We start from the raw sequence: 17,068 nt of genomic DNA on the forward strand, positions 1-17,068 counted from the left end.
TTACAGCAATTCACTACAATGCCGGAACAATTTAGAAATTATGTTTTACATTTAGACTCACAAATACAGAGATCGGTTATGAATGTGTTATGATGTATTCTTACCTGAACAGGGTGAATCCTGGTTTTGGTGCTCCCAATACCTTCCACAGTGGTAACTGCAGCCCCATAGAGAGAACATATGGGAATCAAGCAGGCTGTGACAGAGTAATGCCTTCAGGTTTTAAATAAAGAAAAGAAATTTTAGAACAATGAGAGTAGTGATGGCTAATAATGGAGGGAATTTGAGATCTTAACTGAGATTTAATTAAAATAGACATAATATTCAAAATCAAAGGCTCATACCTAGAAAGTGCCTTAAGGATCATCTAGAACAAATAAATGCATACCAACTTCCCCTTGAACAAAGGATTAATTCTGCAGCTAGTTGGCATGTTGGATAGAGCATCATATTTGAAATCAAGAAGACCTAACTTTAAATCCTGCTAAATTATTTTCTAAGTGAATGAGTTTAGCACATGACTACCTCTCAGTTTTAGTTTTCTCATCTGTAAAATGGGGGTAATAATAGTCCTACCTCACAGAGATGTTGGAAGTATCAAATGAGGTAGTATGTGAAAAAATATTTTTGCAAAGCTTAGAGCATTTATATAAATGTTAGTTATTATTATTTGCATACACCTGGTAAATGTTTTTTTTCTGTTATCTTAGTATGAAATTTTCAAAATCTAAAATGGTCTCTTTTTCTTTTTTTGTGTTCTTCAGGTTAACATGGGCATTGCCATTCAGGTCACAAAGTTATTTTTGAAAGTATATCATCTTCAACCAATAAAGATCCAGAAAAATTAGGCAGGAATTCAAATAACAACAACCTCAAGAGTTCCTTAGCTAAGGGGTAATTATCTTCTTGTACTCATTACCTCAAGGTATACATATGAATTTCTCTTTCTCTGAGCAAAAGAATGATGCAAGCCAAATCTGTTCTGAATTTTATTCACCATTCAAAGGAGCTGCTGGCAATAACAATCCCAAGATTTTCGGATACCATTTCTACACTTCTACAAAGGCAATCATTTAACATGGGTTGCAAAACTTTACTCCTGATGAACAGTATCTGATATACCAAGAGAGGTTTGTTTTATTTATTTATTTTTGGTCTTATGGTTTTATTCCCTATGTTTTATCTGCCTGTCTCTCTTTTGTAATCTGGAAATCTAAGGGACAGGTTTTGTTTCAAATTAGAGAGACTTAAGTTTTCTGTAAACTAGGTACAGATATATGCCATAATATCTTAATGAAATGCTTTGAAAATAATAGATATATATGTACATATACACTCATCTACATATTATTTGCTATGTACATATGTACACACGTATACATACCTGTGTGTATACATTTACATTATCCCTTCCACATTATGGGGGTTACAAGCACAGCACTCCCATGATCTGAAAAATCCAAATAAATCCTCTGGCTTTTCCTTCATATCAGAGAAGAAGTCTGATTTTTTTTTTCTTTTATGGGGTATTTGTAGTATCTTGTAGTAAAATTTGGTTTAAGTATTTGGTCATATATTCTGTGTCCTCTGCTGCTTCTGCTAAACTCCCCCCAAATACCCATTTAATTTTTTTTATGTCAACCCATGATACATCAAAACCATGATGGGGAAGGGATAACTGTATGTATGCGGTGTGTATATGTACACACACACACACACACACACACATACACACACATACATACATACATACACATTTCTGTGTACCTATATCTGTGATTTCTTTAATATAGGGAATACTTGGTGAGGCAAATCTACAACCTCTCTATAACTTATAAATTTAGTGTTGTTGGAAGTACTGAAAAACAAAATGACATAGCCAACATTATATATATATATATATATATATGCATATATATATATATATATATATATATATATATATATATATATATATATATATATATATCTCAAAGGCAGAATTTGAACCAAGGTCTTTTTGACTATCTCTAGAATCAAAGAATTGCATTTATTAACTAATATCTGATCTAGATTACTTAATCTCCCTGGGTCTCAATTTATTCTAAGTGCAATTGCATTAGAAGGTGGTTTTTCAGCTTTAGCCCTGTGATCCTATATAATTAACATTTTCTCCATATAATTAACCAAATACCGGATTTTCTTGCTGCTGGAGTCATATCTTGATATCATCACTGTGCAGGCTCCACAGCTTCCTCCTCCACAGCCATATTTGGTTCCTGTTAGACGGACTAGGATAAAGGTAGTCAAGGAAAAGAGGGCTGACTGGAATATAGATTCTCCTTTTATAGATTCTTAGCATTATGATGTCTTGTTTATGCAAAGAAGGAGATATAGTTTCCCAGTTATCTCACCCATAGAAACTCCATATTCAGGGATGGGCAGTTAGAACTTGGGATCTCAGTACCTCAGATTTCCATCAGAAACCACTTGATGAAAATCATTTGGCAAGGACAAAAGTCAATCTTCAGTTACTTCTTTTTAAAAGGTTGGGATGAAATGATGGATTTAGAAAAACATGGAAGTACTTGGACTTATAAAGGAAGATGTTATCCACTTTCAGAGAAAGAGAGGACAAAGAAACATAGTCCTACATACATGAATATGAATATATATCTGTATAAATATGTATGACGTATAGAGATCTATATATGTGAATGTGTATGTATGTGTACATGGTACATATGTATGTATATATGTATACACATGCACATACTATATATATTAGATATATATATATATGTATATGTGTTGAAATTTTTTCAGATACCTAGATATCTTAAATCATACTATAGTTATCATTTGCAAACATGTTTATGGAGATAATATAGAAAAATGAAAAGAGCTATGATTTTGGAATCAGAAGAAAAGAATCTTGTAATATCTATATTCCTTACTAGTTGGGTGACTGAACACATCATATTCCCTCTCTGAGCTTCAGTTTCCTCATCTGTAAAATGGAGATTAAAATGGAGATTCTTGCATTAACTATCTTTAAAAAAAATTTAGATTACAAAACTTTCCACATTGCATATGTGAGATGTTATTTTGTAATATTCTGATCGTCTCTCAGTTGTAATCCTTCTCTGGGAGGAGGTTTCTTTTCTGTATAATCTTTTCCTCTATGAGCAGGTTTCTTGGGAGACTTCTGGAGCCTCCAGCCAGCCTCTTCTTCTTCCTGAATCCTGCCTCTGAATCTCCTCCAGCTCTTGTCCTTCCCCAACCCAGACTGCTCTCCAGGCTCAATGTTGCCTCTTTTTATCCTCCCAGAGAACGGACTTGTGGGTACTGCCAGGGGCTTGTGGGAATTACTTACAATGAACTTGTTCCTCTTAGAATTCCTAAGGTGTAAACTCCCTTTAAAGGCCTGAACCAAAGGTCTGAGCCAGAGAACTGTCAAGTCAACCTGAGTTCTCACCTTGTAATTGTCCAGACAACCTGAATTCTCACCTGGTAATCCTAACTTTATTTTATTCTCCCTATGAGATTATATGTTCCTAAAAAAAGGAGCAATGCCATATTTATCTTTGTCTCTCCGTTGAATTTAGCAGTTATTGCATTATGTACCCAGACTACCCGCCCTGAACCAGATTAAGCTGCAATTTTAGATTGACAAATTCCTTTAGTAGAAGAATTAGGGAAAGGATAAGTGTTGACTGTTTTGAGCCATGGAGCCAAGGACACTCGGATTTAGGAAGAATGAGAAGTAGGAGAATTATAAGGGATTCTAGACCCAGTGTACTGACAGGTGTTAGATTTCTGGCAACTATTAGCTAAAGAGAGAATAGGATCATTGAGTGTCAGAAACAGCCTCTCTCCTCTCCTCTCTCTCTTTCCCTCTCTCCTTCTCTTTCTCTTCCTCTCTTCTTCTCTCCCTCTCTCTTCCCTCTCCCTCTCACTCTTTCCCCCTCTCTTTTCTCTCCTCTCTCTTTTCTCTCTGTCTCTCTCTGTCAATCTCTGTCTCTGTCTTTTCTCTCTCTCTCTCTCTCTCTCTCTCTCTCTCTCTCTCTCTCTCTCTCTCTCTCTCTCTCTCTCTCTCTCTCTCTCTCTCTCTCTCTCTCTCTCTATCTATCTCTCTCTCTCTTCCTCCCTTCTCTCCATCCCTCCCTGCCTCTCCCCAAACAGCCCCTTCTTTACCCTTTTTCTCCCACAGGTGTGCTTAAAGCATGGTCTCATCACCAGTTATGTCAATATGACTGTTCCCTTCTCCCCTTTTTCAGGTGGAAGAGACAATAACAATGGAAAACAGCCTCAATTCTGAGGGTCATAGGTATAGCTTGTCCCAGAGTCTGCTGCTGTGCACGCTTAACTTTCTCCCTCTTTCCTGTTTCCTTACCTCTGTTCTAAGAGAAGCAAATCAACAACTCCATAACCCACAATCTTAGTCACCTGAATTAACTGACTCTTGGTTACAAAGACAAAATTTAAATCCAGTTCTTTCTGACTTTAAGGAAGAAAAAGGAGAAATCTCTATACTGTACTATCCTACATATAATACATATATATTTATGTATATCTATCTATAACTATATATAAATGTGTGTAAAATTCATATATATATATAAAATACATGTATATAAAATACATATACATGTATGCATCCATATAAAAATATATAGATATTAGATGTTTTACTATTCAAAATAATCATTAGTCCATGAGACAAGAGAGAAGGTAATTTATTTCTATTACTCCCTATCCCCTTGTCCCTCACAAAAATCACTTTCAGCAGTTACTCTAATCTCTCAAATAAATAGAAAAGTATCTTTATTAATTCCTTGGCCTTCTGCCTGAGTGTTCTGACATAACAAGGAATCACAGAGCTGTTAAGTTAGTTCCCCATGATCTGTGCCAAAATTCTCTGGGAGTCGTTACACAGTCACTGCTAGGTCATCTCTATCAGATTTCAATTCAGGAGAAGAAAGGAGAATAAGTAAGAAGCTCAATCATTTATTTTTTAATGAAATCTAATCATTTAATTTTTAATGAAATATTCAGTTAACTGTATGAAGCTATTTAAGTAAACATTGCATGCAACTGTCATTTACTTATTAGTAATTTGTACCATATACCACATATATTTGTTAAGCTTTGAAAAATACAGTCTTATTTTGAACAAATTGCTGGAAATTGTGTCACATGTTGAATTTGCCATTGAGTGAATTCCCTAGATCATTTTCATTTGAACTTGGTCATGCCTTCCCTATTCAGTGCTTATAAAATGAAATTTTTTAAACCAAATGTAAGACATTACATTTATCCTTATTAAATTTCATTCATCTTATTATTATAACTTTGCATGAATGGTGTCTTGAAAGAGAACCTAATGCTTCAGGGCTCCCAATTGACTGAAAGAATATAGAGCCTGATATTAAATCCCTGCAAAAAGGGACTTCATTTACTTACACATCTCCAGGGAGGGAAATATAAAACACACACACACACACACACACACACACAGATATGAATTTTTAAATGGTGGCTGAGACATTGTGTGTGTGTGTGTGTGTGTGTGTGTGTGTGTGTGTGTGTGTGTGTGTATGAAACCAACCTCAACATATTCCTAGTCTTGCAACACTATCAGTGGCCCATGATTTGATTGATTGATTGATTGATTGATAGTAGCCCCCTCCTGGGTAGGAGCATTTCTGGTTTGAGTTGAAATCTTATCAAGATTTCACTCCTAGCTAAAGAACTCACTCTTTTACTCTTGAATATTGGGTGATATATTTTAATCTGCAGAAATTCTCACATTTCTGTTTGTTATTTTGCTTGGATAAATAAAATGGGTTTACTCACTACTTAAGGCAATTCTTTTTCATTCTTTCTTTTGTTTAACCAATGTTTGGTTTAAAAAAAAAAGTAGGGCTAAGCTATGGGTCACTCTTGCTCTTCAGAGAAATCAGGAAAACGACTTTCCTTCTAAATCATTATAATTCTATAATAAATATATCAGAGGGCTGATATTATTCCAGTCGTATATCCCTTTTAGAAATTGGAAAGATCACCTATCCTAAAACATCCGCAGTCCTGAATCTTGCCCAATCCCAGAAAGGTTGTTTAGAGTGTGTCTCTGGTCCCATCATACTTTGCACTAAGGTGGGCCAGATTTTAGATCACTTCTTATCTATCCCAACCACAAGGTGCATGTCTGTGTTCATGCCTAGCAAATCCTAAACCTCAGGAATACCTAGGAGGTCACATTTGCTCTCTCTATTAGGATCTGTGGTACCCTTGAGGCAGGTGGCCTTGTGCTTATTACCCATAATCTGTACACTTGTGTCTAGTGTCAAAGAATATTTCTTGGCTTTTGATTACTATCTTTTTTTTTTTTTTTTTGGTGACTTCCAAGGTCCTGAAAGAATGGACTGACTCAGTGACTCAGGAATCCCTTCTTACTTTCCTATAGTTTCATTTATTATCAGTCACAATAAAAGAAAGAATTCTGATGACTCCAGGTATAGCTTTCTCCTCCCTTGGTCTAATCTGCCACACAACTACCTCCTTCCTCTCCTGCTTTGCTGTTGGTGCTGCTTTAATTTCAGCCCTTGAGTCTTGGGCTCCCTTAAGATATTGCATTGTCTACTGTATGAGGATGTATTCTGATGGAAGTGGAAATCTTCAACATAAAGAAGATCCAACTCACTTCCAGTTGATCAATGATGGACAGGGGTAGCTGCACCCAGAGAAGAAACACTGGGAGGGGAATGAAAATTGTTAGCACTAATATCTGTCTGCCCAGGTTGCATGTACCTTCGGATTCTAATGTTTATTGTGCAACAAGAAAATGATATTCGCACACATGTATTGTACCTAGACTATATTGTAACACATGTAAAATGTATGGTATTGCCTGTCGTTGGGGGGAGGGAATAGAGGGAGGGGGGGTAATTTGGAAAAATGAATACAAGGGATAATATTATAAAATATATATATATATATATATATATATAATAAAAAAAAATAAAATAAAATAAAATTTAAAAAAAAAAGATATTGCATTGTCAATAAGGTATTAAGCAAGGAAAATGCAAGGAAAGGTGTAAGTCTTTCAGAATTTTTTGTTCAACTTTGTTATCAAAGTATATAAAAAGTTCAATTTAAAGTCAGCCCAATAAAATCCATAAACAAAAGGATACGCTTTTTTCTCAAGTAGAACAATAAATTTATTTCAGGGTCTGCATTCTTCTCGATCACCTATGTAAAGGAAATTATTATACAGCATTAATTGAATTCCAATTTTAGTTGAAGAGTTTTGGGGGGGCTTGTTTTTGGTTTTGTTTGTTTGTTTGTTTGTTTTTGCAATAGCTCATCTCATTGTTTTAGGGAGGGGAGATGGGCAGGGGGAAAGATTGATCTTGTTTACTTACTCTAATCAAATTACATGCCTCCAAAAATGAAATTGCATAACAGTGTGTTGTATTTGGCTTATATTCAACAAATTAAGTGGTAACCCACAAAATTTCAGATTCCATCTTGAGACCAGTCTCTGAGGAACTAAAAGGTTATAAAATATTATATACAAATAAGTCTTTGTGGGGTCTCCAAAAGAAGAAGAACAAGGGAAAAGTTTGAGTGAGTTTTAAACCAGCAGAAATCATATTTTCTGTCCTTTAACTGAACATCTGAAAAGTTACAGATTGGTGATTGTAGTAGTTGGTATTATAACGTCCTTTCAGCCCCTAAAGAAATAAGATAGTAAAGACTATAGGCACCCTCAATAAAGAAAACTTTTAAAATACTTTTAATGTGCATTTAAAATACAATTCTTCATTTGATTTGGCAATTTTAATTACTCAGAAAACTTGGAGCTATGAAGAAGTGCTGATTCATTTAAATCAATTCTGAGGCTTTGTATAACTTGTTAATGATTTAATTGTGCTATGCAGATAGAATGATGTGGGAACTAGAGATACTTTCTATGTGCTTCTCTATGTGCTTTTCTATGCTTTCTCTGAATTAAGTCTGACTTTACTTCTCTACAGTTTTTTCTACTTGCTCATTTGGGTCAGAAAGTCTGAAATTGTAGATTTCATCTCAGGAAAAGCTTTAAGAACTTGAAAAACAAAGAACTTTACCTTAGTATACAATAGACAATTCTTTTTCTAGATCTTAAGATTTTTTTTAAAAGTTTGAGCTTTAAAAAAGTAAAAAGAAATTTGACCCATTTTTCAAAGTGCCAAGAGGAACAAAGAGTGAAAGTTACAAATGAAAAATTTGTTCTTTTCTGCCTAACCCTTTAGATATGATATTCGTTTATCAGCAGGACTTCTCTCACTGACAGTCTGGACATGTTGGTTTTTTGTTTTTTCAAAAAGCTTGTCAATAATAAGGCCTTTGGGTCTTTTTTTTTTTCTTCTTAAGATACTGCTTGAGAATTTAGAAAACTTCCAGCAATGTAAAATTAAAGTAGCTAAAGTGTTCTTTTTTCTTCTTTAGGCTTTTAGTTTTGCTTTTGGATATATTTTAATAACCATACCCTGATTGAGTAATCTCTGCATCCTGACATTAGTTAAAAGAAAATATGCTAATACAAAACTTACCCTTCTTCAGAAGGCCAAGGAACCTAAAATTCCCAGAGCCTCACAATGAGAAGTTCAAGATCATAACTCAGATGAATACAAGAACAAGCCCTCATAGGAATGCTTACATCTGCACATATTAACAATCCTCTACAAATAGAATGAACATCTCCATTTCATATCCAGAAAAAGAGAAGTGAATTATTTATATAGCCAAGCTGAGGGTTACACATTCAGCATCCATCACTCTTTCAATTCTGCCCTCACTTAAGCTTTGCAAAAAAAAAAAAAAAGAAAGAAAAGGGGGAAAAAAAAGCAATATAAAGAAATATCACCTTTGCTCTTGTTTATCCAACTTTTAACATTAATGACAACAAAAACTTACCTTTTTTCCATTTACAAAGAATATCAGTGGATCTGTCTTCTCAGAATGAGACATCCTGCCTCCCAAACCAGATCCTGACAAATAAATTAGCTAAAAGTCAAGAGGTTCTTTTAAGAGCCTAATCTGACTTAGCATCTGCTATTGTGTCAAGTCAAGCAAAGAAATGTTAACCACTGATTAAGAAATAAACAACCAGATTGAAGATTACATATGTTTTTGATCTGCTCTCTGAATTTCAATAAACCAATCACCTCCTGTCCTTAAAATATCTCCCAGCCCTTTTTATTCCCCACCCTTTTTTTCTTCATTTCCTCTTCTCCTAACCAAATATGAAACTTAAAACTTAATTCTTACATAAGACCTACAGCTTCCTGCTCTTAAGGTAAAGGTATTACTTTTATATTCCCAGCAGTGAGAAAATGCAGCAATCAGTATTATGGAACTGAAATGACTCAGCACACTAAGCTAAATTGTATCATGCTAACTACTTGCATTGAATTGCATTTCCACTGGTGCTAAATTAGAGAGATTATTAAACCACCATACAGACCTGTATTTAAAAGCATATACGGCATAAAATTAAATAATAAAAAGAGCTTGTAGTCAAATGGAAATATGGCCTAAGCATTCTGTCTGCAGAACCAACTAGCTCAGAACAAATAGCCACCTGGGATGCTTTTAGATTGGGTTATTTCAGGTACTTTTATTTTTTCATTCAACAATTTTATAACAAGTCCAATATCTACTACTAGGATTTCTTGTTTTGATTTTCTGTTGCTTTATTTAGTCAACTGCAAATATCTTTCATATGGTTTTTATATTAAAATGCTAATTATTATGTTAAATGATTAGTTGTGTTAATTAGGATACTTAGTCACTGTGTATATATCTATTAATGGCAAAACACAAATAAATATCAACAAAACAGAAGGAGTATCAGCAAATATAAGACCTGATATTCTTCTTATAGACATATTATAAAATAAAATAATTGGTTAATTTAAATAAAAAGGTCTGTATTTTGTTTGGTTGTTCACAAAAATATTAGTTGAGTCTAGGTCCCAGATATATGTAATTTAAATATGGAAATTCAAATAGCTTTTCATTTTCTGATAAGGACAAATAGCTCCCATTATAGCAGGACATATCACTTAACAAAAGAGTAAATGAATGATGATGAATAATATAGATGTAAGCAGCTTCTTGATCAGGAGTTTCTTAATTTTATTATTCAGTGTAATGGACATTGCTTAGCATTTGATCTTTTGCTACATGAATATTATGTTGTGTATTATGTATGTTTATTTTGACTCAGGGTATGGTCCCACTACAGGGCTCTGGCTCTGTACCTTAACTGACTGGACTCTATTCTGATGGAATCTGACCCCAAAGGGAAGAAATAAGGATTTTTAAAAAATTCTCTCTGGTATTTTATGCCCTCACCCCACAACAGAACTCAATGGAAAATATCTGAAAAAGAAGTTGAAATATAATTTTTTTATCTAATGTGTTTGCCAAAACTGTTGACAGTCCCTTTGATAAATATACTTATCTGTACAAAGTAGTAATTAGGCATAGGACAACTATTTATTCCCTCTATCATAAGAGAAATGTTTAAAACACAAAAAATTCACAAGTACACATTGATACAAAATTAAAACATAAATTATAACCCAATACCTCAATCATACTCTCCTAGTTTCTTCTTGGTTCAGTCACCAGTCCTCTGATACAATCCATAATTATGGGAACTAATGAAGAAGCAGCTGTGCCATTCTGAAGAATAAATCTTTCATTGCTGACCCCCTCTCCCAAGTCACAGAAAATAATATATAAAGAAGAAACCACAGATCATACATGCACTTTAGCAAGAGACCAGTTCAAATGTCCCGCCACAAGACCAGAATAAAGAGATCCCAGACCAGAATGGAGAGATGCATCCTTATGAAATGGCCCCAACTATATATATATATATATATATATATATATATATATATATATATATAGAGAGAGAGAGAGAGAGAGAGAGAGAGAGAGAGAGAGATCAAAAAAGAAGAATAAGAACAAGAAGACTAAGAACAAGAAGGAAGAAGGAAGAAGAGGAGGAGAAAAAGGAAGAGGAGGAGGAAGAAAAGAAAAAAAAGATAAATGTCCCCTCTAATAAAGTCCTAATATAATATAACCCATTATAGAATGGAAGTGGCCTCTAGAATGTCAATAATATAACATTGGAGCACAACTTCAGTTCCTACCAAATATCTAGTTTGTAATAATATGAAATAATATGTGCTATGCAAGGACTAAACCTGTTATATTAAAAGAGATTTACCACACAGATGGCTACAGGATGATGCATTTTTCTGCCACAATAACACTCAAAAACCATTTAACAAATAGTAGTGAAAATGTTATCTGCATATATCTGTGTGCATCTATATGTGTTTGCATAGTATTATGTATATATATATATATATATGTATGTGATATATATATATATTCAATATCTATATACATGCACATGTATTCCTATACTTTTAACTTATATTTATAATTTAATTTGAATAATATATGACTACTAAAAAGTGTATTGTGTGTGTGAATGTATGTATGTGTTGCATAATTAGAGAATATTTTCAATTTCTTTGGTTCCCATCAGTGGGATATTCAAAGACTCTAAGTTAGAAAGCCAAACTCAAAGGAAAGAGATTAACAGGCTAATGCTGATATCAGTTTTAATTTTCTAGAATCTAGATTTGATTTTTATAACCTTTCAGGCCCACTTACAGTACAGATCCAAAGTAAAGCATTTCATAGTGATACGGGTTGAGGTCCCTTTAAGATTCTTTATCTGAAAAGCTCGCCAGAACTTGGGGCACTGTCCACAAGCACACACGGGAGAAAGTGTCTCTTCTTCACCCCTCCCCTCACCACATGGCCGTTCTAAGGATCCCATCCCTTTTGGGTCCCAGGCCAGCAGTCTCCTTGATCTCTTTTGGGGGAGAAATCTGTGTTTGAGCCCTTCTTGCATTCCACTATAGTTGTAGCCACAAGGAGAAAAAAGTCTCTGGATCGGGGTGATCTTGGAGATGTGTCTCTACCTGACCGTGTGAGACTTCACCTTTGCCACTGGAGAAGCACTGGGTAAGATAACATCTCTCCCTTCCCCCATCCTCTCTGTTTTCAAACCTCTCCCATGTGGCTTGGCAACCTGCCATTTAAATGCTCCCATCCTGTCTCCTTTTTGGGGTACAGTGGGGAGATTGGGGACTCTTTTCAAGATCTCTAGAAACGCCCCTCCCATAGCTTTTATCTGCCTCTTAAAGGAGCCAAGGCTTTCAGCCTTCTCAGAGAACTAGCTTGTTCCATACAATTTAAAACAGGACTCAGTTTCTCTGATTTAGTCATCCTGCATTAGAACAGAGCCTCTCCTCACAGCTTTTCACTATAGCAGCCTTTCACTATGAGGTTTTCAATGCTCTCTAGGCTGGATATAGGATTTTAAAACTGCCCATTTTTTTCTAAGCCTCAGGGCATACTTACCTGCTCTCTAGACAGATAAAGACTAGATAGAGAATTTAAACTGCTCAGCCTTTCTCTGTCTCAGTAACCTTGCAGGTGAGAACTTCTGACTTTTCTCTGGGTCCAGGACTTTTAGCTCCTAGCCCACTCTCCTATTTTTCTCGATTGGCATTCTATGCCCTCTGCCAACAATTAAAGATTCCCTTTCCAGCTTCAGTACTGGCCAGACTACAACTTCAGAAAGGAGATCTTTGTAATTTTAGCTGGGAAACAAAATTCCGAATCAAGGCAAATTAATTGTTAAGAGAATGAAAATAGTTTCTTTTACCTTTTTTTTTTCCTCTCATCTCCTGACTGCAGGTAGGAGGTGTGAATTAAAAGAGAGATTGAAACTATTTTAAAAACACACTCCTTAACTACTTTTAATTTGGCGCCTCTCTAGAATCTTTCTCTGTTTTGATGTACTACAGTTTTGTTTTGTTTTTTGTTTTTTTTACTGCCTCAGTTTCCTTAAAACTGATCTCTTTCTTGCCTCAACTTTTCTGGTATTTCAGTCCAGGAAGCCCAGGGATATAGAATAAGAATAGATTCTCCCTCAAGCTGCCTTTTAGAGAATGGCTTAATTAACACCTGAATTCTATGTAGAATTCCAATCTCTCTGTCTACTAGTCCAACCCCCAACTTTCTTTTCAGGATTTGCTTATCTCCAATTAGGGTCTGACTTTTCTAAGTGCTCCAAACGTCCCCACACCCTACTCACTAAAAGAGGGGTTGGGTGGGATCTTTTGTCTTTGAATCAATCACTGTTCTCTGCATTAAGTACCTAGTAGCCTCAGGTAAATGCTAGCTGCCTTCCCCTCCCCCTGAGTCTTCTAATAGAGTTGGGAGGGGCCACGTGGGATTTCTCCACACCCACCTTCTGCAAAGAGGCGTGGCTTTGGCAAAAGATTCTGAGATAGGCCCGCCTTCAAATTAATTGATCTATTTTTTAAGACTCATTATAACTGGGGGATTTGCTAAAACTGTTTGACTATTGCTCTGTATGAAAGAAACTGTTTAACTATTGCTGTATAAAACTGTTTGACTATTGCTCTGTATGAAAGAAACTGTTTAACTATTGCTGTATAAAACTGTTTGACTATTGCTGTTTCAGGAAATTTACTAGTCTGTTATGTATGATCTGATAATCTCTGCAAACAGGGGAGAGAGGAAACTGAGATTATAGCTGGTCAGGAAACTGGGAAAAACTGATGTCTTATCTCATTAAGTTCAGGCTGAATTGGAAATATTTTACTCCTTGCTTAAAATTTACTAGACTATGATTTGCTGGGTTATGCTTTAACTTTGAAATCCCTTATTCAGTCTTTGGGATTATTCTTTAGAAACAACCAAAAATCAGACACCTGTCCTGGGACTGGCAGCCTCTCTGATATGTTTCTCCCCTCCTGTTACCCCAGTTCCTTAATTATTATTTCAGCATTTCGACATCAGGACTCTAATGGTTTGGGGTGGCCTGTCTTGGTCTAATTGCATAATTTGTTCAGAAATCTGTCCTGTCCCAGAGAGAGAGAGAGAGAATGGAGCCCTCAACCCCATTTTTTTCTTCTCTTGGAGCCCCTGACTTGGGGTGCCTTCTTAGAGCAGCAGGACTGCCTTGAGCACTGCTACTCAATGGAGGCTGAATTAAATGCACAAATGACCACAGACTTAAAGATTGTCCATCTTTGACAGAGATTCAAACAGGGAGACTTGTGTCTCTCTGAATGAGGAGTGCTGTTCAATGCTAATAATTCTGGGGTTATCAGGGAGAAACTGGTCCTTGCCACAAGATCTTGCATTTTCTAGTTTTCTAGTTTCTGGTTTGTTTATCATTGTCCTGACTCAGTTTCCCTAATTATCCTGACTCAGCCATGCTTCAGTTCTCCTGCTTCTCTGTTCTGAAAGGCCTCCTTATCATTAGACCTGATAAGAGTATTAGGCTTAGAATAGCACAATGTTTCTCCCATCCCAAGCTATGGGAACTTTTATCAAGATGCTGTCTCCACTGATTATTTCATCTCTCTAGAGACCTAATCCAATACTTTGATTGCTCTTGCCTCTATTTCAGTCTTCCTGATTTACTGTTCATGAGGTAACATAAACCCCTACCCTCTATTAGCGAGGTGGACAGCTCAATTTCCTGGGACTTGATTGACTCTGTCTGGAGCTCAAATGCTCAGCTGGATATTTCAATTATAAATATCTCTGCGGAATAGAGAAAAAAATTAAATGTTTTTGTCGTATTTCTCTCTCTCTTAGGGATGCCTAAAGAGAATGAAAGCTATAGAGTTGGGGTCCGGTTACTGCCTCTCAATAAACTGAACAGATTAACTAATCTATCTCCACCCAGGGCTTCCCTGCAGCTAGGAGACACACACACCAAAGCTAGCCCCTTTGAAACAAACAAGGTTGGGAAAGAGCAGTAAAATTCAAACTTAGCCTGGGTTTCTGTGAATGTCATCCATACTTCGGTAGGATTTATTTCTAAAAGTTCAACTGCTAACTTCTTGAATTCTCTTATGTGGAATTAGACATTCTGTATATGATTGTATTTGCATTGGGTATTTTAAATACAAACTGATTTATATGAATAATGTTCACTTATGAAACATCTACTTGGATATGAACTTATTGGGACAAATTCCTTATTGCTATCAATATAAGGTTATGATAAATATTTGTTTAGAATTTATGTTCTTGCATTTTTTCCTTCTGTAACTGATTTCTAAGATCAGAGCAATAGTCAATAGAAATTGTTAATGCAATTCAATTATGTCATACCTTGCTGTTTCCAGCCTGATTATATATAATCATTGTATCCTAAATGCTTGGGCAAATAAGTATTTAGCCTGGTCATCTGTCTGTTACTGGACAACTAATAGAGATCTATAAGACCAAAACTGATTTTTAACACCTGTTGGTTTCCCTTTATCTTGCTAACCTGAGACTCTCAGTTCTTCTCTTCTCAGAGCAACTCCTGCCTCCAGACACTCAGAAGCAGAGATGTCCTTTTAATGTAAATCTCTTCTAGACTTAAGCCTTAGAAGACCCCAGTCTCTGCCCTGAATTCCAGCAGGAGGAACTGCCTTCTCACCACCACCGAACACCACAAGGGTTGAACTGGCCCCCCAGCATCCTGCTCCCTTGTAGGAATTTGAGGTCTGGCCCTGTTTCCCTTTTATCTTAGGACAGCCCAAACACCTCAGGGGCTGGTAAGCTGGGTAGGCTCTGCTGATACTGTGCACCCTCTCTGATTCCTTTCACCCTCTCCCATAAAGAGTGGGGAAACTAGGAAGGAAAAGATTCAGGATCTTTGCTTATTGAGGAACCAACTCTCTTCAAGAAAAACAGCACATTTTTTCCAACATTTCCAAGACCTTAAACTGCATTCTTATCTTGATCTGCAGCCCTGACAACTCGGGATATACCCATCTCTAGACCCTGCCTTACAAAAGAGCAGTGACTTATTAAATCTACTAGATATCAAGGCCTCCTGCCTACTATGACTCTGAAGTCCACTGCCACCCTTACCCAACCCCAGGAGAAATTACCTTTCCTGGAAATTAAGGGTGAAAGAGCTAGGCTACAAATAATCTTTTCTCTCAGCATTTTCTCCTATTTCCCTTTGATAGTTAGATGGGCCATCAGCACTTTACAAGCAACCCACAGAAGGGACCTGATGCATTTCTTGCTAAAGGCCCCATTCCCCTGAATGTCACCATCTCCACCCTGGATGACACTCCACTTTTAATCTGTTCCCAAGATCTGTTTTCTCTAGGCTTCAACTTTGGATTCTCAGCTGGCTTTCAGCCTGGAGAACATTGACTGGACAGCTGACTGGAGACAACTGACTGGGGACAACTGACCGGGACACCTCCTTGATGCCCTGCTGCCATCCCCCACACCTCACGCCTCACCTCCTGGCATGAAACCCCAAATCTCTACGACCCTTGTCAGCTCGAAGCATCTGGAGGTGATGGTTTGAGGGGGGAACAAGATGAGGGGACCCAGATACTCTGAAGATCTTTGGAGAAAATCTTCAACCTTGCCTTAAATGAAGGACACTGCCCCCAATTTTTTTTTAAATGAATTTAAATCTCAACTGTTTAAGGGGGGAAATGATAGGGGTTGAGGTTTCTTTAAGATTCCCTATCTGAAAACCCCACCAGAACTTGGGGCAGTGCCCACTAGCCCCTTTTAGGTATAAAAGAGCCAAGCTGGAGCTCTCTCTTTGCAGGAGCCCTTCTCCCCAAACATGGTATCCTTCCAGCTATGTAAGGGTTCCTGCCCGCCCAGCGACCACCTTTGGCCCTGGCGTCTTTCTAACTAAACTTTACTTCCAAATTCCTACAATAAACCTTTTTATCAATCTAGGTTTGGGGGCCTGTAAATTCATTTACAGGGGACACTGCACCTCATGGGATTATCTTACTACCTTTGTGCCGACCAACGGGGTTCCCCCTTTCCTATCTCTCATCAATAGGAGGAAAGGAAGAAAAAATAGAGAATCAGCTAAGGAAGAAAGGGGGAGTATTTGGAAGGATTTATTATTAGAATAATATTC

General features: G+C 36.5%; 1 protein-coding gene across 2 annotated transcripts in view; it reads right to left on the minus strand.

Moving 5' to 3' along the window:
* The window catches only part of LOC141562710 (aldehyde oxidase 3-like), a 97,039-nt gene extending 84,842 nt beyond the window's left edge, over window positions 1-12,197 (minus strand). The window contains exons 1-5 of one of the 2 annotated variants that reach the window (XM_074302742.1): window positions 11,731-12,197; window positions 8,947-9,020; window positions 7,179-7,236; window positions 2,174-2,270; window positions 105-213 (exon numbers count right to left, since the gene is read on the minus strand). In XM_074302742.1, coding sequence (XP_074158843.1) covers window positions 105-213; window positions 2,174-2,270; window positions 7,179-7,236; window positions 8,947-9,000 — 318 coding nt within the window. In that variant the 5' untranslated portion in view covers window positions 9,001-9,020; window positions 11,731-12,197. Of the gene's footprint in view, window positions 1-104; window positions 214-2,173; window positions 2,271-7,178; window positions 7,237-8,946; window positions 9,021-10,626; window positions 10,685-11,730 lie in introns of those variants that run through there. The other variant, XM_074302745.1, reaches the window with a different exon arrangement.
* Between the last annotated feature and the right edge of the window lie 4,871 nt (window positions 12,198-17,068).

Source organism: Sminthopsis crassicaudata, chromosome 3, assembly GCF_048593235.1.
Source record: "Sminthopsis crassicaudata isolate SCR6 chromosome 3, ASM4859323v1, whole genome shotgun sequence".
NCBI lineage: Eukaryota > Metazoa > Chordata > Mammalia > Dasyuromorphia > Dasyuridae > Sminthopsis > Sminthopsis crassicaudata.